This window comes from Poecilia reticulata, chromosome 23 (genome assembly GCF_904066995.2).
Source record: "Poecilia reticulata chromosome 23, P_reticulata-male-v2, whole genome shotgun sequence".
Lineage (NCBI taxonomy): Eukaryota > Metazoa > Chordata > Actinopteri > Cyprinodontiformes > Poeciliidae > Poecilia > Poecilia reticulata.
In genome coordinates, this window is record NC_088852.1 from 2,390,109 (window position 1) to 2,416,989 (window position 26,881).

At 36.5% G+C, this 26,881-nt stretch overlaps 2 protein-coding genes and 1 long non-coding RNA gene across 3 annotated transcripts; all 3 read right to left on the minus strand.

The window, feature by feature from the left end:
* Positions 1-1,713: 1,713 nt before the first annotated feature.
* On the minus strand, positions 1,714-9,193 carry LOC103459378 (tetraspanin-8-like). Its single transcript, XM_081604032.1, has 9 exons — positions 9,033-9,193; positions 7,748-7,804; positions 7,036-7,155; positions 6,883-6,957; positions 6,710-6,805; positions 6,518-6,634; positions 4,879-4,911; positions 3,993-4,076; positions 1,714-2,580 (listed from the first exon to the last, which is right to left on the minus strand). Exons 1-9 carry the CDS (start codon positions 9,090-9,092, stop codon positions 2,488-2,490), a joined length of 735 nt encoding a protein of 244 aa, XP_081460158.1. The 5' UTR covers positions 9,093-9,193; the 3' UTR covers positions 1,714-2,487.
* Positions 9,194-11,935: 2,742 nt separating this feature from the next.
* Positions 11,936-22,547, minus strand: LOC145550181 (uncharacterized). The gene is made up of 3 exons (XR_014086069.1): positions 22,200-22,547; positions 21,488-21,532; positions 11,936-12,204 (listed from the first exon to the last, which is right to left on the minus strand). It is a non-coding gene; the product is annotated as an uncharacterized LOC145550181 (long non-coding RNA).
* Positions 22,548-23,715: 1,168 nt separating this feature from the next.
* On the minus strand, positions 23,716-26,881 carry LOC103459379 (uncharacterized). Its single transcript, XM_008400889.3, has 7 exons — positions 26,101-26,881; positions 25,931-26,015; positions 25,528-25,616; positions 25,235-25,336; positions 25,122-25,154; positions 24,938-25,021; positions 23,716-24,039 (listed from the first exon to the last, which is right to left on the minus strand). Exons 1-7 carry the CDS (start codon positions 26,362-26,364, stop codon positions 23,947-23,949), a joined length of 750 nt encoding a protein of 249 aa, XP_008399111.2. The 5' UTR covers positions 26,365-26,881; the 3' UTR covers positions 23,716-23,946.

Genomic DNA, 26,881 nt, shown 5'->3' on the forward strand with positions numbered 1-26,881 from the left:
TAACCTTTATAAAGATTTAGCTGATGTTTAGCTTAATACTATCTTGATGCAATGAGAAGAAGCACAATTGGCCTTTTGCTATGGACAGGAGAGCAAAGAGACTTTATAAGAATAAAAGTTCAAGTACAAAGGTTGGTTCATACAACAGTTTATGGCGTAGATTAGAATGTGGGTTTATGACCCAACTGCAGGAAGACAGGCTGACAGCTGAGCAGGTGCAAAGTGGTTGTTTCTTCTCAGCACTGAAGGCAGAGGAGCGGTTATAAACATTTGTTCTCCAAATGTACTTCTTTTGTATTGGTGACGTTCTGAAATATAATAAAACATATTATGTGCTGCTTCTAAATGTTTTCTCAATGGGTTTAAAGTTTCACACAGTCTCATCTAAACCCAAAAACAAAATGTACAAAAAGAGAGATGAGAAAGTAGCAGTGGGAACATGAAGCTTGTTGCTGCTGGAACAGAGATGATCAAACAGTTAGCAGAGAGAAAATGTAATTAGATATATTTGTTTAAGTAACTATTTGAGAAAAAGTTACTTCTACTGCACGGCAGCTTTCAGTTTCACTTTAGTATCATTATTTTGAAGGATTTTTGTATTGTGATTCATGACAAAAGATCATTTAGTACTACACTGTTATATTTCTTCTTACATCTGTTTGAATAAAACACATTATATTATATAATTAATGACTCGTCTAAAGTATATATTAAAAATATTAATTTGATAATGAGGTTATGAGTGGCATCAGTGATATTAACGGAAATCTCCGAGAGAGAGAGAGAGAGAAGCAGTAAAGTTCAGTAAAATGTTTTTCTATTATTGTATATACTGGTCTACAAGTGGATGTATATATTTTCTTTGTTCCTTTTTCCCATATTAACAGGAATAATATGCATTATTTGCCCTTTCATGGCTCAAAATAAAACAATAACTGACTAATATACTCAGAAATAAATCCAAAATTTACTTTCTAATTTTACTGAATCAGTTTCGTTTGCATAACTGGGTTGACTTATTTAATCATTTTTTATGTGTGTGGTTCCTCAAGGCGTTCAGCGTCTACTCCCTCTATCATTATAGAGTATTACAGCACAGAGATGTTAGACGTTCTACAATCCTATTAGAGAACAAACTAAAAGTTTCCAGAAGCCAATCAATATAAAATCGTAGTGAAGGAAAATAACTTTGATTTTTGAATTTTTTATCAATACATGCATTTCTTCCAATTATTTTAATAATATTCTTGCTTGTTTGTTTGCAAATATTGATGCCACTCCAGATAAATGAGGACCTAAAACATTACATTAATTAAATTACTATTGTTTGGTTTTATGTAATAAATAAAATTCTGATTTATTGTTCTTCACATATGGATGCAGTCAAATGCATATTTATTTACAAAACTCAGAGGAATAGGAATCTGAAAATAACTTTAAGAGCAGAAATTAAAACATTTTTTTCTTTGTGTGAATCTATTACATAACCAAAATAATTTTTAAAAACTGATATTTGGAAATATGAATAAACTGAATTTAACTTTTTAATGTGCAAAATAAAGACTTGCTTTCCAAGACTAATTAATTGTAACCAAGGCATAAAATATTTCAGTCTGTTGTGGGTTTTTGGTCGTGTCATTTATACATTTATATTAAACCAAAAGTAAATGTAAAAAGTCATAAATATTTAGATTCAACACAATGTCAAATAAATCTGTGGAAATGTTGCTTTTATTTAAAAAAGTGCAATAATTTTACAGAATATAGTGGAAATGTCTGGAAATGTTTTTAAACAACAGTTTTATAATGGAGTTTATAACATTTATTGACATAATTAGTCCAAACTTAAAAACTTAAACATTTAATTACAACAGATTTGTCTCATTTTATCAGGTGAACATCCAGCTTATGGGTCGGCAGTAATAATCCAAAGAGGCCACAAATGTTAAAAAAATAAAAATAATATTTAATTTATACTGCTGGAGATTTGTTGTCATTTTTAAACAACCACCACTTTATTTAGATTGCCTTTGGTTATAAATTAAAAAAAAATACAAATTTTGCAAAAAGGGTGGATAGATTTTGTAGAAATATTTGGAAAATGATGTAAGAAAATAAAAAAAGACATTATTTCCAACAAAATGATAAGAAAATAGATGTAAAAAAATGTTACTGGCACTTTTAAAGTCATTCTGTTGAGAAAATTCACGCCGTTTTTCTAAATAATTGTTGAATTTAATGTCTGGAAATGTTTTTCATCTCCCAGCTACAGTTGAGGGAAATATTCAGATTTTTCTGTGTTTCACAGATTATTACAATTCAGCAACAAAACATGAAGATGTAAAAAAATAAATGTTTATACAAGAATCAGTGGTACAAACTCAAAAAGAGGAGAAGCTGTCTCCTCCCAGGACGATTTAAATCCCTCTGTGTTAATGATAAAAACAGACTCTGGTTACATTTCAGGTCCTAACGCTCGGCTTCGCCTCAGAAGCCCTTCATGGTGATGGCCGGTCCTCCCAGGCCGTCGTGGCGCCTGATCTGATGGATCATCAGGATGGAGATCAGCAGGCCCAACAGCTGCAAGGACACAGAAACATTCAGTTCAAATACAAAAATTAAAAAACTTAAATAATTAGGTCACATGTATTTGGTTAGCACCGAAAAATAAGCAATAAATTTGTTAACATAAATGTTGCATCATACTGTCTGATTTTATTTGGTGATAAGTTATGTGGTGGAAAATGTTATTATCACATATTATGACTTTATAACCAGATAATACATTTTTCAAAACAATCATCTGTAATATTTTATGTTAATCACATCAATTATTGTTTTATTCAGTCTTATGGTTTTTTCTTTGGTCTTTTTCTTGTCAACTTTTCCATTTTTTGCTACTATGCTAACATGAGAAAAGCATCAGAAATAACATCTAAATCTATTATTTTAACTTATATTTTATGTTTGAAAATGATTGAAAAACAAGAAACAAAAAGGATGATGAAAAATGTAAGAAGAGAAAAATGTATGGGACTCAGTTTTTCCGTATTTCAGAGGCCACAAAATAGTCTTGACTTCACAAGACTATTATCGAGACGTTAGCGGCTAATGCTGACACAGAAACGTCTTTCCAGCCACTAGTCGTTAGTCTAATTACAAAAGATGAGCAACGAGCCACCAATGTAGCTATATATAGCTGACCGGATAACCCGACAGCAGCAAGCAACATCTGCCTTTTTTCTTTTTTTTTTTTCTCAAAATGACGGCCCCTGGTGGCCGTCATTTTGAGGAAACTGGTTTATTTTTCTAATCACGTTTAGCCTGTTTAGCTTAGCATAGTTTAGCTGTAAACAACTTTACTTTTAGCGCTGTTATGCTGACTCCGTTAAACTTATCAACTTAAGGTCAAAATAACTAAACACTGGATTATTTACCTGATTTTCTCCCTCATGAAGAGTTTTTTGCTTTTCCTCCTTATTATTAAACATTATGCTATGGAGTCACATCACAAAATTCCTTGCAAATATTTCTAACGTAGTTCAACAAAATTAGTGATTTTAATAAAAATAATTTAAAAGAACAATTGTGGAGGAACTAATCAGTGATCAGGACACATTTATAATCTGACGCTGATGTGTTTACAGATTAAATATTTCCTTATTTTTCTTTTTACCAACAACTTTTTCTGACAGAGTTCTCATAATAATATTATGACTTTATTTTAGTAAAGTCATCATTTTATGACTTTCTTCTCTTAATTTTATTTATTTATTTTTTCTTGGCCAAGTCCTAATACTTCATTGTACTTTTTAAAAACCTGTTTAAATCACAATAAATGGTGAACCTCTGCCACCTGTTGGCAGCAAACAGTACCTGCAGGCCTGAAATCCCAAATCCAGGAGTTTTTAAAAGTTGTTTTATAGTCTCTGCTGCACAATCCCTTGCTGGGAAGAAATTAATTTATAAATTTAAATATCAGTGGGACTCACTGCAGTGACAGCGAATCCAAACAGGATGCCCAGGAAGATCTTGAATCCAAAGTCCATTAAGTAAAAGATGTTGTCACTGCAGGACTGCAGAGGAGAGAGTGGAAATAAAACAATAAGATTTAAACATTCAACAGAATATCAGGGTCGTTGAGATAGAAAAAATAGGCGTAAAAAAACTCTGAACATTTCTAGGAAAAACAAGGAAATTCCTCAGTTTGAAAAGGTGGAAATTTGCCTAAAAGGAAACTAACATTTTTAGGTTAATCTCAGAAATTTTCAAGAGTTTTGGAAAGTTGAAAATCTTTTGCTATTAGAAAAAACAAGAAAATTTGAAAAGTCAAAAATTGGCTAGAAAAAATCTAATTAATCTCAGAATTTTTCCAGAAAGAAGACTTTGGTTTCAGAAGTAAAATAATTACAGCTTTTGAAACTCAGAAATTGCTGTTTTTTCTAGATAATTTCCAAGTTCTATTCTAGAAAAGTTCTCAGTTTTTTTTTTCTAGCAAATTTGCCATTTTTGTAACTCAGACATTTCCATTCTTTCTAGAAAATATCCAAATGTTTATAGAAGATTACCAAATTCTTTTTTTCATGCAAAAATTCAAAGTTTTTTGTAGAAAATTTGCAATTTTGAAACAGAAGTTTTCCAATTTTTTTTCTAGTAAATTTGTGACCTTAAAAACTCAAAATTTCCAATTTTTTCTAGAAAATTTTCAAGTTCTTTATAGAAAATCTCAGATTTTTGTCGAGCAAATTTGCAGAATTTTAAACTCAGAAATGTCTTTTTCTTCTAGAAAATATCTGAGATTTTTATGCGGAAATGTAAGTTCAGAGACCAGAACAGGCCCAACATGAGCAGAATGTTGTTGATAATCTGAATTAATACCTCAGCGTAGATCAGAGCCGGTCCTGAGGATCCCTGGAGGAAAACAACACAGCGATTCACACAGAAACCAAAAATACCATGAAAATACAGATTTAAGCATTCCAAAAAAATTATTTTTTAAATTAGATTAAAAATATCAATAAGAAAAATAAAAATGAATGACAGATAAATGAAAATAAAAAACCCAGAATTAAACGATTCAAGTAATAAATAAATAAAAATAAATTAATTAATTAATCGTAACATCAATAAATAAATAAAAATTTTAATTAACTAGAACAAAATGCCTTCATATTTTTAGAGAAAGCACTACTCTTGGTTAAAGTCATTACAGCTGCGTGAACAATAAGAATATTTGTCGTTTGTGGTTTGATCTTTACCCAGGATGCACATCGGCTAAACCGTGAGTGAAACAGTCATTGGGACTGACTACTATATATTCCATTGAGGGAAAATAGCTTTATTAAATACACCTTTCTCAACAGATGAGGGCGCACTTTCTCCGTCTATAATCAGACATTAAAGCAACTTGAAACAATTCCTCCATCCCTGGCACCCCGGGGCCCCATGGACCGCCCGGGCCAGCAGGCAGCCGCCCCCCAGCCCCGGGGCCCCACAGCCCCGCGGCCGATACACACACATAGATGTGTATAGAGATGTGCAGATCAGGCTTTTTCCTGCCGATACCGATCACATAATTTTTTTATTTTATTTTTTATCATAAACACTACCGGTTACATTATGTGGAAAAAGGAATCATGAATTCACCTTAATTTAGACAAAACTTGTTTTTAATAACTTTTTCCAGTAAACTAAACAAAACAGGCATTGTGCAAATTCTCCTGCTGTCAGTAATACTATCTTTAACAGACTGATAACATATGGAGGCTCTGAAGAGGCTAAATTATGCAAAGAGCCAAAATAAAACCTACCAACATTGCCAAAAAAATTCAAGTATAAAACTTAACATTCAAGGATCCATTACAATAAACAATCCAGAGTTACTGAATGAAACCTTCCTGATAGCATGGCGGCTAGCTGATTACTGCTAGTTCTCAGTGGCTGTTTCTGACTGAGCGGAGTAATTATGCAGAGCAGGGAGGAGATCAATTATTTTTTTAGAGATTATATGTCTCACGTTAGGACAGCGAAAGTTTTAATACCTAAAAAATGTATTTTTTAGGTTAGATGCTGCAGCTTTAAGCAGAGGTTCGGTGTGAGAGTCACTACCAGGTGGAGCAGAAGCGGCGCTCCATCAGTGAAATATTACTACCTGTAGCGTAGCAGCGGTTCAACAGCGAGAGCAGAACCAGCGTCTTACAACGCAGCTCGAAGACTTAAATAATTTTGCGTGTTATTTGTTTAGCTTTCTGACCGTCATGCGGTCAGAAAGTCATCCGGGTGAGGTGATCGGTATCGGCAACAAGAGCCAATGATCGCCGATCATCGATCATACATTTTTTTACGAAATGCGGCCGATTATGATCGGTGACCGATCAATCGGCACACTTCTAATATATACATATATAAAGTATTTTAAACTATTATAATAAAATGTAAATATGAATAAATTTAAATAAAGCTGATAAAATAGTGAAATAAAATAAAAGTGCCTCCCTACGTTCCCCGCCCGACGTACCGCAGGTTTGGGTTTGCAGGTTGCGGTCCTAAACGGTCCGCTGGTGTCGGTGCATTCACAGGAGGCTGGCATTTCTGTTCCCCAGTCCTTAGCGCTAACCACGCCGCAGCACTTGAACTGCAAACACACACCTTACTGGAGACTTCTGCACAAAACCTGAACACATTCTGTAAGGATTCAGTCAGGACTTACAGCCATCTGGATGGTCTCGAGGACTTGCCGTGACTGTTCATCTTTCATGAGAGGCTCGGCAAATTCTTTGGATTTACTCTCATAGTTTTGTTTCAGCTAAAAGATAAAAACAAAACTGTTAGCGTAAAACCAGACTGAAGTTTGTATTGCACCTGGTGTTTATAGCAGGTTACCGAGTTTCTCAAAACAGCCACGACCGTCCCAAAGATTAGCATGATGATCATCCCAATCCCCATGAAACCTGCAAACTGCACAAGACAAGTTCAGGTCGCGCTTTGCCAACTTCTAATCTCATGTTTCTGTACGATTCAGACTTTTCTACGTACTATTTTGAGGAAAAGCTCCTTCTCTGAGCAGGCGGCGAAGATTCCCAGAGCGGAGATGCCGAAGACGCCGAGGGTGATGACCCAGATCCAGCCCACGCCCGGGCCGCCGAATGCAGACATCTGATCGGTTGGGAAGCAAGAAACGAGTTACAGCGAAGCTTCAAAAGATTCATTACCTTTTCTTCAAAGTGTCAGTTTGAGTCATAAGAGACTTAAAAACAACCACATTGGACCAACGTCCACTATAAACTAAATAAAATACCAGAATATATTAAAATAAAAAGACATGAAACGCTATAAAAAATAAAACAAAAACAAATTAAAAAACTGACATCAGAGTGTCTTCATAAGAGGCTTCTTCAGATTCACTGCAACACAGACTGCTACAGGAGATTTTTCCTGTCCACAGCCAGAATTATAAGAGAATAAAGTCATAAAATTTGGTTTGTTCTTGTATTATTACAACTTAGTTCTGTATTATTGCTATTTTTGTAATACGACAAAACTTTTTGTCAATTGTAGTTGTGTGAAGCACATTGTGCTCTTGAGCGCCCCCTGTTGGTTTGGAGTCTCAGGCTTCAAGTGAGTGTCATTGCATTAATGCACAGGATTAGACGCAATTACTTGATTCTTTATCTTATTGAAACAGGAAGTATATATTTGAGACTTTTACTCTAAAAAATGTAAATTGTTTGATATGTTCATAGTTTACCTGGATTGAAATAGCAGTGGCCTTCACTGCCACGAATATCAGCACACATCCGACGATCTGGGGAAGAAAAACTGAATTAAACACAAATAAAACTTTTTGCTTCATTTGAAATTCACAAAAAGTTACTCATATGAAAGGGAGACCAAAACAGTTTCATTTATGACAAAATTATAAATAAAACGTATTCTTCATCTTTTTATTTATTTTATTAACAAATAATTGGAATTAAAAAAAAAGAAGAATCCTGGATTGTTTTAGGGGATTAGTAGCTTATTTTAGGCGTAGTGAATCCTGCTGTAGTTTCAGCTGCAGGACACGAGAGGGCGGTAGAGAGCAGAAAATGGGTTTCTGTCTGAAGTGACGCAGCTTCACAAAAATGCCGCAAATGGACAATGCAAAAAAAAAAAAAAGGCGCGAGGCAGAAATAGCTTGAGTCATGTAATTAATCAAAGAAACAAAAAAAGAGTTACAAAAACTTTACAAATTCACATTTTAATTCTTTTTCTTTCATTCTTGCACCAAAAAACTTTTTGAAACTTTTCTCCAAGATTTCTAAACTCCAAACTTTAATTTTTCTTCCTTTTTCTGTCTGTTTCATCCAAAAGGAAACCGAAAGACTGAAATGTCTTCAATAGGAAGCAGTAAAATATCATTAAAGACAGAAAACAACAGGAGGGCTCAATGGGCGGAGTGTAACAGGACCCCCAACCCACACACACACACACACACACACACACACACACACCACACACACACACACACACACACACACACACACACACACACACACACACACACACACACACACACACACACACACACACACACTGTTACTGGAAGTCATCTGCTGATTGTACAAAGTGGACAAATTACACATCAGAACATCGTGTACTCATGTAACTTTTAACTGTAATATTAATTAAATTCCAACTAATATCTATACAAATTACAAGTTTTAGAAATACATATGTCTGAAAAGTGAATTAAGAACAATTTGTACATTTTCCATACTCTAAAAATCCAAAATCTTTCATATTTTTCCAATGCAGAATAATTCATATAAAATAACTGATAATACTAATAATACAGCAAAAGTTCAAAGAAGCTTAAAACTGCAATAATAATAAAAAAGCAAAAACAACTTTTTTGTCTTTCTGTGTTTTTTTTAAACTCCTGATTCTTCTTGTTAATCAACATGTTTTATGAAATCTTAACTATTACTAAAAATGAACATTTCAGAGAATCAAAAACATGAAAAAGTTTTTAAAAAATAACTTCCACTTACTAGAAACAGCACATTGAAGAAGATAAAAAGGCACTTGAGGCATCCGTTTATTTTCCCCATCTTTTCTTTTCACTTTGACGCTGAAGAGAAGCAGCAGAGCGGCTGATCCAGGCAGGGATGCAGGTTGGGTGTGACGTTCAAAAGCTCCAGCAGAGAGTCTGAGCGTTTGGGTGGAAATGCAGCAGCCAATCAGCACGAGCGGATCCAAGGTTTACCTATAAACGCATCAAGACTCACCAAAGCAACAGGAAATGAAACAGGATGCTGCAGAAACAGTTTTGTTTTTAGCATTTAAACAGCTTGAAACGAAGCCGAATTAAAAAGTTTGTTTGCAAAATGGTAAAATAACACAGACACGCACTAAATATTGTAAACCAGTGCAGGAAAAAAGGCTGGAAAATCTCTATGTGGGTTTCTACTGCTTCTAAAAACAATAAAACAATCAGCAATCCAGTTATTGACAAAAGGTTTTTTGGTGAAAATGAGTCATTTCAAAAACCTCCAGAATGTAAAGTCACAAATCAGCAAGCACTGCCCGTCACCTAGCAACTCCAAAGGAACTCTGCCCGTCACTTAGCAACCCCAACGGAACTCTGCCCGTCACCTAGCAACCCCAAAGGAACTCTGTCTGTCACCTAGCAACCCCAACGGAACTCTGCCCGTCACCTAGCAACCCCAAAGGAACTCTGTCTGTCACCTAGCAACCCCAACAGAACTCTGCCCATCACCTAGCAACCCCAACGGAACTCTGCCCATCACCTAGCAACCCCAGCAGAACTGTTACCTACTGAACTGACTAAAATCTCATTATTGTGTAAAAAACGTAATGAACATGTTTTGTTCAGCCTATGCTAACATGTCCAATGAAGAATAATGGTCCCCTTTAATGAAAAAAGGAAAATAAAATCACAATGCTTGGAAAAAATGTAAGTATAGAAGCAAGAAGTGAAAGCAATTAAAGTTTACAAGGAGTTTACAAGGAACACCCTCTCAGACTATTGTGGATTAGGTTGTTTTCTACATTTAACCACAACCTTCTAGCGTTGAGGTGGAGTAACTTAAAAACAAATGGGTGAATTACGCAACACAGTCAGGACTGCTAAGGAGTGGCTACTGAAGTAGCTTAGTCAATCTCCAAACCTGAACTTAGTAGAAAACCTGTAGAGGAGCTGAAGTGCTGTGTTGCCTAGCAACAGGCGTAAATCCTGGAGAAGATCTGATTGGAGGAGAGCTGCAGAGCAACTCCGACTTCTGTAATTAAAATTTTGAGTCCAGAAAAAGTGATTTTCTGGATTTTGTTTAGCTTCTCTGTCTCTCCAATCTTTGAAACATCTTGATTTTTTTCAGGTTCTCCTCATTTCTGAATACTTCCAGCAGCAGCAGCAGTTTGAGGAGCAAACCGAGGCACAATGTGAGCGTGTTTACCAGCTGAGCCAAACAATGTGGCGTCTGTTACAGGAAACGACTCATGTTGAAGAGCCTTCATGAGCTTCAGCTGTGGAGGAGAGACATAAACACCCGGCAGCTCTGGATGCTTTCCAACAGAAGGGGAAGCATCCAGCCTTTTTCAAACCGGGCTGCCGGCATCAACGAGTCAACAAATGTGATTCATCTAACAAATATTAAAGATAAAAAAAAATTCTCAGAAAAAACTCTGGCTTGTTCATCAAAATGTAAATTTTTTGCTAAAGAAAACCACTGATTTTTCTAAGAATTCTGAATTTAAACTCAAAATTTGAACTTTTTTCCTCACAATTTTGACATTAATCTCATAATTCAGACTTTTTACCTCAAAATTCTAACTTTAAACTCAGAAATGTCATAATTCTGATTTTTTTTAACTCAAAATTCTGACATTTTTCTTAAAACTGTTTTTCTCAGAATTCTAACTTCTCAAAATTGACATTTTTCACAAAATTCTATTTTTTCAGAATGTTGTCTTCAAATCGGAAAGCTCATAATTCTGACATTTTTATCAAAATTCTGACATTTTTGATCAAAATTCACATTTTTTCCCCCAGAATTCTGACTTGGTCAGAAATCGTAGAGGAGAGACATAAACATGCTCCGTCTCTCCCCTGGTGGCCGATGAGACTTAAAAATAAAATCCTCGCTTTCTTTTCTAAAAACAAAAAAAAACATTATTTTAATCATCCCTTCTGTCAGTTGTGTATAATGTTTTAGGGAACAGCTGAGAATTTCTGTTTAAATTGCGAGAATACAACCATAATATTTGCTCAACAAGGACGGAAATGTATTCGCAGTCATTTGTAATATTTGTCTTTTAAAAGAAAGCAAGAAAGTTTGTTTAAAATCAGATCTGGCCTGAAAAAAACATCAGATCCTCTGCTGTCCAGCTCCGTGTCAAACTCTGACCTGATCTCATGGCGAACAGTGAAAATGTAAACATGTCAGGAAGCAGCTCAGCTGAGTTGATGTGGCCGTCCACCAAAACTGGCCAGGAAAGAAGTTAATCAGAGATCAGGAAGCCACCGCTCCCTCTCTGCCGTTTCCAATATCGTCATTTCCTGGGCAGCAGAGGAGATGAACTACCTCCAGCTGACAGCCCACCACACAGAGGGACCGTCCATGTTAACCCACTAACGAATGTGATTAATCTAAAAATATAACATCAATATGATTTTCTCAGAATTCTGACTTGTCAAAATTGTGACTTTTTTCTCAAAATTGTTCATTTTTTTCCTCAAAAATCTGACTTTTTCTCAGAACTCTCACTTTAAATTTTAAAGGTAAAATAATTTTTACCTTTTTTCCACAGAATTCAAACTTTAAACTCAGGAATCTCAGAATTCTGACTTTTTTTCTCATAACTCTGATTATAAACTAAGAAATTATTTTGACCTTAAACTCGAAGTTTTGATTTTAAATCAGAATTCTGATTTTAATTCCAGAAATCTAAGAATTCTGACTTTTTTGAAGCACACACCAGACATTCTTTTTTTATTTGATTGCAATGTTTTGGCAGGAAATTAACTCCATATGTGCAAAGCTGAACATTGTGTAAGTTCACCAGAGACCTCCAGGTTTACATAACGAAGTGGGGGAGAAGCTGCCATGTCTGGTTTTCATCAGCTTTCGGCTGACGGCTGACATAAAGCCAGTTTATTCCTCCTGCTGCTCTGCTCTGCGCCGCCACGCTCATGTCGTTAACCTGCTGACAGAGACAGATGTGAGGAAACCAGGAACTACTGCTTCAACTACTGGGAATGTCTTTAGATAACCATCTAAAGAAATGCAAGTTTTGTTCACTGCTGTGTTGGATCAACACAAACTGCAAGCTTTGGGTTTCCTTTGTGTGCTGGAAAGTCAAATAATCTTCGTAATGCAACATGTGGGTCAGGAAGGAACATCGATCTCTCTGAGTGAGTTAAAGTCCAGAGGGTTTTCTGAACAGGCAAATACACCCTGGAAATAAGATCATTTCTGCTGGAGACATTTATGAATAACATGGTAACATGACTTTGAAAAAAACAATTTTTTCTCTAATTTATTGCTGTTCAACATCAGTCTGTAAACAAACAGCCTCAACAATTATGTTTTTATTTAATTTGCTAATTTTTCTAAACCCAGCGGTTTACAGGAAACCTCAGCAGTGGAAACTTTCCAAGAAAACCCAGATCTCACTTCGTATCATCAGTCAGCAGATGTGGTTTCAAAGCTCCAGTGGGTTACAGAAAAACAGTCTAAATCACTTTAATCAAAACAAATGTGGAGAGCTTAAATAAACAGAGGAGCAGAGAAAACGGCCGAATCCTCAGAGGAGCTAATGGCAGGTGGAAGGATGCAGCAGGTTGGAGATAATCAGGGAATAAAAAGAGTAAACATTAAATAAACAAGTCCAAAAACACAAACGATAAACTAACTGAACTGATAAAAGGGAGAAACTAGGATAGCAAGAGAAATGATCAGTAAAGAAATGAACTAAACAGAACATAAATCAAATTAAAAATCCAAACATCTACAGATCATAATTTTTAAATTATAGTTAACTTTGTATTACTTGTAAGTTTTTTATTAAAAAAAACTTACAAGTAACTTTTAAGCCTGATAGAGGAGCTTGTTTTAAGTCAATACATCCTTAATATTGTTAAGAAAAGAGATTATTTCACTTATAACAAGACATTTTTACCATATTATGATTGAAATGATCTCACAGTGGAACTGGTACATTTTTAATCTATTTTAAGGAATAATTGACCTAAAACAAACTCCTGGATCTTGCCGAAAAGCTACTTGTAAGTTAGTCTTGTCTTATTTCAAGTGTATTCAGATATTTGCACTAAAATTAAACCAAAAACACTCAAAGATTTTATGTTTTTATTTGTATGAATACATTATTAACCAGAGGGTCCAGCTCTGCTGCTGGACGCAGCTGCCTCAGAAAGCAGAAGCAGCTCTTTTCTCCAGTGTTTTTATAGAAGAAGTACAAACCAAACTGAATCCAGATGAGGCCTGTTAGGTTTTAGATTGCTAAACACAATGATTGAATCTAAATAGTGAAGCTCCAGAAAGGCCTGCCTACACATTTTGGCTTCGTTTAGACAGAACCGGACTGACGACGTTTGGCTGCCAGCCTGCAGCTCAAACCTGCAGCGAATCTGATACTTGATGAACATTCAAAGAGAATTTTCCCAGATTTCCCCTCCTCCAGTACTCCGACCTTCATATTTGAGACAGCATGCCCAAAACCCGCCAACTAACTGAAAACCTTTTCACAGCAAACAGAAACTTAACTGTCTGCAGGGGGTTAGGTTTCCTTTTTGGCTTGAGTTTCAGTTCATCACAAATGAGAGTTGATCTCAACCACGGATGAACGTTAGAAAGCAGCTCGGCTGACAATAGAACGTCAAGTCTGAGCTTGTGAAGATGCGTGTCGGGGTTACAGCAGGCAGACCACACAGGACAACCTTCCCACCAAAAGAGAAAAAACACTGAACATTTCAGATCGAGACATTTTCAAGAATAAGTTGAAAACTTTCAACTTTTGGAAATTTCCTGATTTTGAAAATTTGCAAGAAAACAATTTTTATTTTAAGATTAATGTCAGAAATGTTGAACTTCTGAAAACATTGTAAAAGCAACTGGACAATCTCAGGGTGGGTTGCCAGTGGCGCCGTGTGTCTCAACAATCTGGAGGTTTTTGAAGCGGCTCGCTTTCCAGAAACCAAAAAACATTAACTGATGTCCAAAAGACGTCAGGTGGGAACTTCAAACGCTTAGGCTGTTTTTTTTTTTTGAAGTAGTAGAAACGCAAATGGAAGTATAAAAACTTGCCAGAGGTAAAACTAGCCGACCAAACGTTCTCTGGCTCGGCTTTGGTTGCTAGGTGATGGGCAGAGTTCCACTGGGGTTGCTAGGTGACGGGCAGAGTTCCACTGGGGTTGCTAGGTGACAGGCAGAGTTCCACTGAGGTTGCTAGGTGACGGGCAGAGTTCCACTGGGGTTGCTAGGTGACGGGCAGAGTTCCACTGGGGTTGCTAGGTGATGGGCAGAGTTCCACTGAGGTTGCTAAGTAACGGCCAAGAGCCCATAGAATGTGACTTAAATACGAGGTTTTTGAAACATTAAACGGCTAGACGGTTAATTTTAAGTGCTTGAGGTGTTTTTAGAACCAACAGAAACACAAATAAAAGTGTAAAAGTGTCCAAAGAGTAAATTTTCATGGCAGATTCCCTTTAATTGTAAACAAATTTATGAAGCAGTTTGTAAAGTTGAGGTTTTAAACACAAAAGTTGATTCCTGCTGTTTATGTAAAGCAACAGCCGTGAGTAACGACCAAACACTTTTTTTCCAGCAGTTGCTCAACATCTTTTAACTTATTGTCATTTAACTCCTACTTTTTATTTTGAAATCTTGTGCAAAATTATAACGGGTCAAAGTTTTGCTGGCATGAAGCTGAATCACAAACCATGAATTTAGCAACTGGGAAAAGTCCAGAAATGTGCCGAACAAAGCATGAGGTCAGGAATGAGGCTCGTTTTCCCTCTTCTGTTTCCCTTCAAGTTCCTCGACTTGCAACATTTTAATCAGTAGTTTTACGGCAATAAATTGTTTTGCAGGTCATAGATTTTATTTACAACCCGGGATGTGTGATTCATGGCTGTTTAAATGTTTTTGACTCGCGTTAAGGATCAAGGTCGGGTTGATTTTTCAGAATGTGGAGCGGGTGGAGCCAGTTTACAGTTTCTCCAAACAAGATGGCTTCCGCTCTTGGAAATGTCTGACAGTTTTTTTTCCTTTCTTCCTGTTGCAAGTTGTTTCTATTGTTGGTAGATTACATCAACATTTAGGAGAGCAGACCGTGAGAAGATGAAACCTCTGCATGATTGCAGCTGATTGAAACTGAATCCAGCTGCTGCAAGACATGAAACCAAAACCCGAGTTCTGGCTCTTGGATTCTCTCCATAAGTGTATTACGTATGCAATGCACCAACCCTCCAACATCCTCCTCCTAAGCTTCCCAAGAATTGGAAAAACTACAATGTCTACAAGTTTTTTTCTCTTTGGCTCCCCCCACAGTTATGAAATACGTCTCTGTTACACAAAGAACCGTCTGAGTCCAAACAATGAAATCATAGTATTAAAAAAATACAAGACGAGGATATGTTACAGGAACTAACCAGGGTAACAAGAGAAGTTAAGAGCTTTGATGTAAAACCGTCATAACACAGAAAACAACACAACGATCTGGAAGAGAGCGTTCAGGGAGAGAAACCAGAAAGGCTCCAGTTTACACAAAATCCTCACACAATCTAAAGAAGCAAACAAAATCCCACTGGAAATGTTGCCTCCATTTTTACAGTGCTGAATACATTGGTGACACCTACAGGGCATTCTGGGAAACCGTTACCATCGCAAAAAACAACAACAACACAACAACACACATTGTGTAGCAACACATTACAAGCAGGTAAACGACCAACAGTAAAACCCAGTTTCAGGGTTTTTAAAGCTGCTTAAAGGAAATCTAGAATTCCAAATTCACCTTTTGCACGTTTTTCTATTTGGGTCTCTGCTGCTTCTAAAAACAACAAAAGATATTTTTTGCCATTAAGTTAATGTTTCTTGGTGTCTGGAAAATGAGCGGTTTCACAATCTTCCTGATTGTTCAGTCACACCGATCCGTTACCTAGCAACCTCAGCAGAGCTCCGCCTGTTAGCTAGCAATCCAAGCTGAGTTCCAGCACATTTGGTTTTACCGTTGTATGCACTGCACAATGGCTGCTGGAAAAGACAAGTGTTTTTGTTGACTTACCATCCAGAAACCACTTCCTGCATTGTTGTTGGCTGTGCAGGAGGCTCCACTAGTGATTTTCAAAGATGTACAGTTGTATAATAGGCTAGTGCATCTCACATTAAATAATAGTCAGTAATTTAAAATCAGATCAGGTAGATCTTTGTTTTTACCGATGGAAATGGCTCAATTTGAAATAACTTCCTGAATTATAACTTCCAGAAATGTTTTTCAGTTTACTGGAGGTGATTTTTGGCTTTTCTTAAAAACAAATTATGAACTAAAGGGGAGATGGAAACACATTTCCTGAATAAGTTCTGAGGTAGTAAATTCTCCCATCCGCTGGTGGCTCTGTGCCTTACCAGAGGCATGAAGCCCTGAAGCTCGGAGGGGAGGTCTGTCTATTCATCTAAGATGTGAGGTTCATACTAGATGCAGCTGCTACTTCCTGTTTATTGCAGCCATGCGTAGCGTCAACATCTGACATAACGAAGCTTTTAATAGCCTGGTTGATTCACTAAAAACCTGCTGATGAAATTCTTTTTTTTTTTTTTTAAACTTTACTCAAAATTTACGTCTTCGTTACTTTAGTAGGCGTTTTACTTAATACTTTTTTATTCTTATTTGAGTTTTTTCTTGAATACTTCATAAGTACATTTTTGGTTAATCTTCCTTCCTCTATTTGTGGGTTTCTGACGTCTTACTTCTTCACAGTTTGTTCTGCTCCGACAACCGCACCCTAAAATCTGTGAGAAGATCAAATCAACCAGTGGAGAGTCAATGACGGCTGCATTAACAAAAGCTCCTTTAATGATTGTTGTTCTTGCTGATCACAGACTTGCTGCATTTGGAGAGTTTTCATGTGCGACAGGCAGAAACGGGCTGGAATGTCGTGATTTTCTGGGATTAAACAGAACAATGTAAACATTCATGCGTGCCTGGAAATGTTCGTGCAAAGACGTTTTCTTTTTGTTCAGGAAGAAAAGCCAAAGTTAATCTACGGTTTGACTCATTCAGCGTGAAAAGTAAATACAGCGAACTGGAAAGTAGCCGCAGAAAAATACATATATTTTTTAATGTTAAGTATTCCTCAAATGTTCAGAAACTGTAGGTGGAAAAGTCAAGAAAGTATTCGTCTCCAATTGCCTTACAACCAGGTTTTCCCAGAATGCCCTGCAGGTGTCGCCAATATCAGCAAAAAGGCGTAAAATAAATACGCCTTTTTACAGAATTGTCCTTTTCCAGTTTGTCCTGATTATTTTCCATCATACCCCAACGTTAAGTTAAAACAAAACTTTAACTGATAGGTTAATAAAGTATGAATAATTTAATATCCTACATGCAACATAACTCTGACATTTTCCTTTGCACCAAAGCAGAAGGATTATCATCAATGGGTTTAAATAGTGGAGATTTTTCATAACTGCATTTCCATGATAAGGATGGCAGATTCGCTCTCAACTGTATTTATTTTCTACATCCATGTGCTTTCAAATGCATAAAATACTTAAGATTTAAGTGTTGTAGTATTCTATAGTCACTGCTGCATTGATGATGTTTAGTGTTAGTAAAATCTGTTTCGTTCCTGATCAGACTGGAAGTCCTGACAGGTTCAGCCTAAAGTCAAAGACTCAGAGAAACAATCGACGTTTCCTCTCAGACTCAAACTTTAAAGGTTAAAGTTCAACTGAGAAAAGACTCAACCAGGCTGGCTTGTTTGGAAGAGCTGAAGAAAGATCTAGACCAGTGGTGGGCGAACTTCTGCTTATGTGCTAAAGCGCTAATAACGGAGCTAATTTGTTATTTAGCACTTTAGCATTTTAGCTAACTTTGAAAATATTAGCTTCCCAAATATTTTGTGAAATATTCGTGTGTTGAAGTTTTTGGTTACCGCCTGTTAATTCTTGAAGTAGTTAATGTTTATATTCACGCTCTTATTTTGAAGTGAGTGAAGATAGTTTACGCAGCACTTCCATTTCCTGTATCCCATCCCCACCAGTATTGCAATGCAGCAAATGACAAACCTCTGTCTCGGTTTGTGAAGTGAACTCTGGTGTAGTGCGAATTCATATGTGAACGCCAAGAGGACAGGAGACCACACCAAAAGCAGGAAGTGGACAACAGTGCAAGGCACTCTGGGTAAATGCAACCAAAGCAAATGTGTTAGCCTAGCGTTAGCAGGAGAAATCTGCCACCACTCCATTTTTGTTTACATTTTGTGAAGAAAGGAAGTTGCACTTTGTGTCAATACATGTCTTTTCCTTCAGTGGTTCTTGGTGCAGCGCCCCCACAGGCGAGGAGAGGAACAGGTTTTTTAAAGGGTTTAGTTGGTTTGACTGCAGTGAGAAAGAACCACAGCAGCTGGAGATGGAACAGATGTTGCAGTTTTGGACCCAATGGAACCAAATCTACCGGGAGGAAAAACACTCTGAGGTTATCACAGCTAACTTTTTAGGTAGCGCTGCCCACTACTGACCTGGTCAATCATCCCAGCCAATCCACAACAGAATGGCTGATAAAGTAAATGTTTGTGGTATTTTACAGTAAGTTTGAACAGAATTGGGCATCATAAACTGAGAACTTCTCCTTGTTTTGTACAGCAGGTTTCACCTTAAAGCTGAAACAGTTTGAACTCAAACTGTCTTTCAGACGAGGGGAAACATTCATGCTCCAAAACACGAAACATGGTTGGACTTCCCGTGGGTTACTGTGGACCGAGATGGTAACGATTCTTTTCCTGGGTTACAGCTGGCCTTTAATTTAGTCTGAAATCAAAACAAACTTCTAGATCTGCAGCGTCCAACCTAGATTAGCACTTCATGAACTGTGAACTGCTTCAGGAAGTCTGTTTGAAGTCCAGACAAAGAAAATAAAGTGCATTTGTTCAGGAAAAGTTTTAACACATTTAAATATCATCTGTTATTCAAAAGCAGACATTAATAAAAGTCTCCAAACACCAACCTCACTGTGTTTTCCTGGTTCAAGGGGAAATGTCAAGATGACTTTATCATTCAGAGTCCAGATTGACAGGAAATCCTGTCATTCTTTATCTGATAGTTGCAGAATATCAGATAAATGAAACTTGGACTCTTTGGTGCTTTGGAAAAATCCTCAGTAATGAACTGAAGCATAACTTTTGACAGTTTTTACTTTGGATGCACAGAAAATATGAAGCCTATATAGGCGTAAATTCAACCTGGGAGACTCTCTTCCGCCTTGTGGCATCATCGATTACCACGCCTCAGCCAACCAGGTCCAGATCGTCGCTTTGCTCCAGCCAATCACCTTGCAAGAGCTCCTTCAAAAGGCCAATCAACCACGGCTTCACCAGCTGCAGCCGTGCTTCGACCCACCTCCTCCCCGTCTCCACCCTCGTCCTGCCAGGCATCTTCCAGGCTCCCTTCAGGGTCCTTCCTCTCCAGGCCGTGCTCCACAACCACTGACCGGGCCCGGGGGAAGACTACTCAGCTTGCACGTCTTCTGCCGGTGTCCGAGCGCCAAATTCTGGGTCCAATAAAGCGTCTAACTGCTGTTTTCTCTCTCCGTGTGTCTCTACAGATTGAAAGGTGGTTTGCCTCAGTTTTTATAATTTAAAAAGTGATTTTGAGCTACTATGGAATATTGCTAAAACAATTTAACACCTAAAAATAAAAAATATGATAATAAAGCAATAAAATTACAAGAGTAGTCCTAATATTACAAAAATAAAGTCATAATATTTTGAGAACAAAGTTGGAATATTATGAGAATAAAATCAAAACAATACACAAATAAAATATTTCGAGAATAAAGTCATAAGAATAAAATCGAAATAATATGAGAATAAAGTGAATAAAATATGAGAAAAATCGCAGCATTATGAGAATAAAGTCGGAATATTACTTTAGGTCTCAAACAGAATGAAAAACCGGAACTCAACGTCTTTTAGACTCCAAATGAAACTTTGATTTCATAACTTTCCCAAATTAAAGGTCATTTTTTGCCAAAGAAAAATCACTTTTAGCAAAAAATAAATAAAGTGAGAGTCACTTATGTTTCATTTCACTTGAATTTTGTGATTAAAATGAGAAAAAGTTTAAGTTTGAAAAGTTATCCGCCAATGCTGCCATCTGGTGGCAATTCGATGTTACTACAGAAAAATCGCCTGATTTATTAAAGTAAATATTTATTTACAAAGGCAAAGCACACTTCATGTAAAGAAATAATAAAATTTCAAAGTTTTAAACTTTTAAAAAAGTATTTTTTAAAAGTTAGTTTCTGACATTTATCCTGCAAATATTTCAAAATATATATTTTACACAGTGGTGCAGTTGGTAGAGCTGTTGCCTTGCAGCACGAAGGTTCTGGGTTCGATTCCCGGCCTGGGGTCTTTCTGCATGGAGTCTCCATGTTCTCCCTGTGCATGGTGGGTTTTCTCCGGGTACTCCGGTTTCATCCCACAGTCCAAAAACATGACTGTCAGGTTAATTGGTCTCTCCAAATTGCCCCTAGGTGTGAGTGTGTGTGCATGGTTGTGTGTCCTGTGTGTCTCTGTGTTGCCCTGCGACAGACTGGCGACCTGTCCAGGGTGACCCCGCCTCTCGCCTGGAACGTTAGCTGGAGAGGCACCAGCATCTCCTGACCCACTAAGGGACAAGGGTGAAAGAAAATGGATGGATGGATGAATATTTTACATCCTGCGACAGGCTGGCGACCTGTCCAGGTGACCCCGCCTCTCGCCCGGAACGTCAGCTGGAGAGGCACCAGCATCTCCTGACCCACTAAGGGACAAGGTGTTAGAAAATGGATGGATGGATATTTTACACTGCCTCCCATTTAAAACTGTCATTAAAAAAGTCAACGTGATGCTCCTCAGTAAAAGAAAGCAAGAATCTGTGGCCGTATAAAGTCAGATTTTCAGAGAAAACTACAAAAACCACAAAAGTTTTGGGTAATTAAAAAAGAAACAAAAAGAAGAATTACATGAACTTCTGCACAAACAACTTTGAGGAAGAATTTGCCCTCGATGCAGCAGCCAGGCTTCAACCTGACCAGACAGCAAACAGACGAGTCTCACAGCAAATCTTTACAAACCAAAGACGCCCAGAGCGTCACCTACAGCAGGTTACACTTCCACACACCAGCTCTCCACAGGATCCCACTTTAAAATACCTCAATGTGTCTCTTGATTTCTAACGCTGTAATGTTTTGTGTGTTTTACCTGTTGCTGAATCCCAGCTAACATTAAATGCCAGATCCCCAAAACCTGAAGGAAAAGGAATGCACCAATTTATTCAACAAAAGATTCAGATTCCCAAAAACAAAAGTGGAAATACAATAAAATGAATAGTTTGATATTAGAGGAGCATTTAAAACAGCAATCTGTTTTTAGCAGATTAAATAAATCAAATGAAAAATGATTATCCTCTCCTCTGTTGTCACATTTTTGTAATTTCTGTATTAAAACACGAGAGACTGAGAGTTAAAAACTCATAAAATAGACTCCATAACTATGAAAGAGTCCAGATTAAAGTGAGGAAAGTCTGGAGAAAATACAAGTTTTAAGAATATACAGTGGCTCCTACATGTACCGACATGAAAAACTAATTTCTTATAATAAAAGAAAAAGCCTGGATTACCACTTTTACACAAAGAAAAATAATTGAACAAATCAAGAGATAAAATAACAAATATTAGTGTTTGAATATTAAAACAAAAATAATTGTGATATTTTTTCATTTCTTCATAAATCTCCCTTTTAACATTTTTTTTGCAATTTTTATGAAAAACAAAAACTCAAAGTATAATTATATTTACCTGCTGGACTTAAGTTTCTCATTAATTATTATTTATTTATTCCATGTGCTTTGAAAAGAACATCAGTTCAAAACTTTCTGCGTAAATAATAAGTTATTTAAAACGATTTTACTTACTGCAAACAATCCATCAAAGATGATAAAAACATCCTTCAGGCATCCGTTAATTTTCCCCATGTTTCTGCTTTACTTTGACTAGACAGTGGAGAGACGGAGAGCTGAGCCGTTTAAAAGAGTTCTTATGTCACAAGCAATGAGCGGAAAAGTTTCAACACCGAGCCAATAATCAATGATCAATGATCAATATCAGCACAAAATGAAACGCATTGCAGCGACATGAACACAAATTCAACAAGACGAGTTTTAAAAATGTCTCGAGATGTTTTTCCAATTAATGTCAATTGGTAAAACAAAAGGTTAGATTAAAATATATAAATATACAGCTCAAAAAAATAAAGGGATCACTCAAATAACACATCCTGGATCTGAATGAATGAAATATAATTGCCAATAATTTCCATCTGTTGTCTTTTGCACCACAGCAGGTGAAATTGATTGTCAATCAGTGTTGCTTCCTAACTGGACAGTTTGATTTCACAGAAGTTTGATTTACTTGGAGTTATATTGTGTTGTTTAAATGTTCCCTTTATTTTTTTGAGCTGTGTACATTTATGTTTTATTTATACTTAACAGAAAATTTAAAAAATTATTTTTTTTAAGTTCCTGATCATCAGAAAATATTTTAATTTTTCAGAATTGAAGCTGAGCATTTCTTTTTTTGCATGTTTTTTGTTTGAAAATGTATATTTAGCCTGTCAGGCAGGATGTAATCAGCCTGCTTTCGACTTTTACTCCTTTACATTCTGCATTAAGTATCTGCACTTTCTACTCCACATCATTTCTATGATGTGTTGCGTTACATTCATTGTGTTTCTTTTATTTCAAAGTAATCAATGACCTTTTCATTAAACTTGTTGAAAAAAAAAGACGGCGGGGTTGCTCAAAGTTCTGGTCCATGTTTAAAAATTGTTTCAGAAAATTATATTGATGCTATTTGGGCAAAGTAGTTTCCCTGCAGCGATCAGTGAAATAATCTAGAACTGTCTGAAGGTTAGAAATTACAGTAAATGAGCGTTTTGTGATTGAAACTAAGAAAAAGATTTTACTGCTGCCACCTTGTGGTAACCAGATGTTACTACAGAAAAACAGATTTAAGGTTTAAAATAAACTCGTTTTATTCATAAATCGTTAAGAAAACAGCTTTTATTCTTTATATTGAAATTAAAAACATTTTTAAGATTCTGCCAACAGAACAGGAACATTTTAAGGCTAAGCAGTTTTTCTTTAGATACTTTAGATGTTCTGTAGAATATATAAACAGAGGTTGTACAGACCGTCCAAACATTTTTCTTCTTCTTCTTCTTTTTGTTGATCTAGTTTAGACGTCAGTGACAAAGAACCCAAGTCAATAAATTAACCAAAAAGTATTTTGTTTTTTTATTTTTGTGATTGAAACTAAGAAAAAGATTTTACTGCTGCCACCTTGTGGTAACCAGATGTTACTACAGAAAAACAAATTTAAGGTTTAAAATAAACTCGTTTTATTCATAAATCATTAAGAAAACAGCTTTTATTCTTTATATTGAAATTAAAAACGTTTTTAAGATTCTGCCAACAGAACAGGAACATTTTAAGGCTAAGCAGTTTTTCCAACACTGGCAAACATTTAGAAATGAAATTAAATCAGAATAAAATACATTGTGGGGTCTGCAAAGCATTTTCATGTCAAAGTTTTTACTAAAACAAAGGAAAAGTGAGAATAATATTCTTGCATTCTGGCTCAAAACCCTCCAAAATGTTAACTTTAATAATCCCTCATTTCAATATCTGTTTCTCCGACGTTGTCATGACGACTGAACTGCATAATCATTTTGATGGCGATGATCAAACACATCATCTGAAAGTGCAAGAAGACAAACAAGTGATCAGAATAAAGGAGGTTTCTATTCTCACAATATGATGCGCTAAACAAAGATGTTCTGCTCTTGATTTTCACGTTTCTGTCGTCCAGTTAAAACTTCACCGCTCAAAGAAACATTCAGGCTTCATACCCGTTAAAACCCAAGTTTCTATCATCGGTATATAGAAAACAGTATGTTATAAACTGAGTTTTTCTCTGGTCGTAACTTAAAGCCCTTGTTCAGAGACGAGCTGAAAAGAAAAGGACTGAGAAAGTGGCCACAGGGAGCTGAAGCAGCCCTACAGGCTGAGGCTACGGATCGGATCGCTCTCTGCCAGCCACATGGAGCTACAGCTTCTCTAAGTGGGAGGCTGAACGTCATCACTTCTGCCATCATCTGTGGGACTACAAGAGGCTCAACAACCTGATAAAGAAGGCTGGTTCTGTTCTGGGAGCGACTGGAACCTCTGGAGACGATGATGCAAAGAAGGACTTTATAAAAAATCAAGAACATTATGGAAAACCCTGAACATCCTCATGGGAAAACAGATTCAGATTTGCTGTAATACAAACTGTTTCAGGAAATTTGTATTTGTATTTGGGTATTTTCATACAATATGGAGGCAGTCATAGAAGTTTGATCTGAAAGTCTTTTATTTTTTAATCCAGGAGAATCAAACAGATGAAGACGTTGATGTTCTCAGATCCTGATGGTCTGAGTTTATTTTCACAGTCCAATCAGTCAGATGAACTCCTGCTCTGCCTCCATTTTTAACCTACGTTCTTCCCAGTAGCTGATATTTTTTATCTGGTCATATTCTACTTTTGACTTGTTCTCCCTCCACATCATTTATACATAACAATTATAAAAAAAAAGAGAATATAAAAAACTTACAGCAGCTATAGCAAATCCAAAAAAGATGCCGAGGACGATATTTGCCACATGTTCGACATCAGCTCCAATGATTTCTCCGCACGACTGCAGAAGAGAAAGTGGGAAGAAAGATGTGACAGAAAGATGTGACAGAAAGATGTGACAGAAAGGTGAAGCTGAAAGTTATCAGTCGGTGTTTGAATACCTTGGAGTTGACGTATGGTGGCCTGGTGGATCCCTGTTAGAAAAAAACATTGTCAGATTTGCAGATAAGATTTTTTTTTACATGATATAATTGTGAAAGCTTTTTAAGCTCACCTGTGGGCTGGGTTTACATTGTCCATATGAAGGTGTGCAGCGACAGGAGTCAGGGATGTCTGAGCCCCAGTCCTCGACTCCAGTCCATCCACAACACTGAAGCTGAAACACGAGACTTTAAAATAAGCATTTTATAGATTCCAACAATACAGAACACATTCTGAACAAAACAGTAACAGATGCTTTCATTTTTATATAACTATTTGTCCAGAAAGCTAGTATCCATGGCGTCTTCTATTGAAAATGCCTGTGCCTCCTGTAACACGCCACCAGGGGGAGCCCTGCGGTCTTACACGTCCTTGCCGGATTTTCAGCAACTCTTTTTGTGCGTCGTTTTTCAGGATCTCATCGGCAAATTCAGCGCTTTGACCTCTTTCCATGACTTAAATAGAAAAGGATACAATTATTTTGGACAATTTTCTTTGTGCGAAAAGAAAATTCCCACAAACATAAATCAGGAAAAGCAGAAAAGAAAAAGAAAATGTTTAGTCATTGCAGATTCCTTAGCCTGAATCATGGGAGACTGCTTATTGGTTTCATATCTTACTTAGATTTTTAAATTCAAAACTCTTTTTTATGTAATATTTTAATGTGTTTTATTGTCTTTTTATTAAACTTCTGGTTTCAGCTCAGTGCCTGCTCCCCTGACTGATCTGCCATAATAACTTTATTGTTTCTGCACCAAACAAAGCTTACAGTAAATTACCTTTCTTTTAAAAACAGCAACATGAATCCCAAAGATCACCATGACGACCACCCCGATCCCATTGATGACTGCAAACTGCACAGAGAACAATGTAAATAATCGATGATCAAATTCATTTTAAACTTATATTTGAATTAAATACTTGAACTGTGGTACATACAACTTTGAGGCAGAATTTACTCTTGGTCCATGTTGCCCATCTGCCAAAAATGGAGATGAGAAGAAGCACGATGGCAAACACCCAGAGCCTCATCCTCCTGGGGGCGTCCAGTTCTTGTATCTGATCAATGAGAGCAGAAACACAAAACTTACAGCTGAAACTGATTGATACATGATTGATCGACATCCATCCATCCAATTCTGAAGCCAGGTTATGTGGTGCCAGATTGGAAGTCAGCATCTTACCATCAGTTGTTCTTGGCATTATTGACTCCTTTCAAAGTAAAAGTTTAACTGGACCAAAAACTATTGGATTTTAGTTCAGAGAAACTTTAAATCACTGGACTAAAGCCGAGTTTCTCAAACTCTTTCAGGCCCACGAAGACTTAACCCACAAACACTCACGGAAATTTAAATTACCCCACAATAACACAAGCTCTCTATATGCACAACCTGAAATAAAACTATTCGCCTCTTAACTCACTTATTGTCATGAACAATCCCACTTCTGAGTTATTTGGTGTCAAACACATGGAAATCCAAAAAAAAGTTGCTATAAGTGTTTGCATTAATAACATTTTAGGGTTATTGATCATTTATAAGCACAATTAAAGTAAAAAATAGACTTGATTTGCTTTGACAGAAACAAAATATCCTCTTCTGCACTGTTAAAGTCTGCAGACCTCAGTTTGAGAAACACTGGACTAACGTGAGTCTGAAGAGACACAATTTTAATTCATTTTTCTAAAGACTTTGTCACAAACAAATGTATAAAAATATCA

Bases quoted from the DNA above. Each gene is read 5' to 3' on its own strand.
- LOC103459378 (XM_081604032.1), bottom strand. From the start codon at position 9,092: ATGGGGAAAATAAACGGATGCCTCAAGTGCCTTTTTATCTTCTTCAAT. The intron at 7,805-9,032 runs GTAAGTGGAAGT...TTTCTTCCCCAG, and splicing joins TCTTCAATGTGCTGTTTCTA to ATCGTCGGATGTGTGCTGAT. The intron at 7,156-7,747 runs GTAAACTATGAA...CCAACCGATCAG, and splicing joins CCACTGCTATTTCAATCCAG to ATGTCTGCATTCGGCGGCCC.
- LOC103459379 (XM_008400889.3), bottom strand. From the start codon at position 26,364: ATGCCAAGAACAACTGATGGTAAGATGCTGACTTCCAATCTGGCACCA. The intron at 25,337-25,527 runs GTAAGACCGCAG...CTCGTGTTTCAG, and splicing joins TGAAAATCCGGCAAGGACGT to CTTCAGTGTTGTGGATGGAC. The intron at 25,155-25,234 runs GTGAGCTTAAAA...TTTTTCTAACAG, and splicing joins AATGTAAACCCAGCCCACAG to GGATCCACCAGGCCACCATA.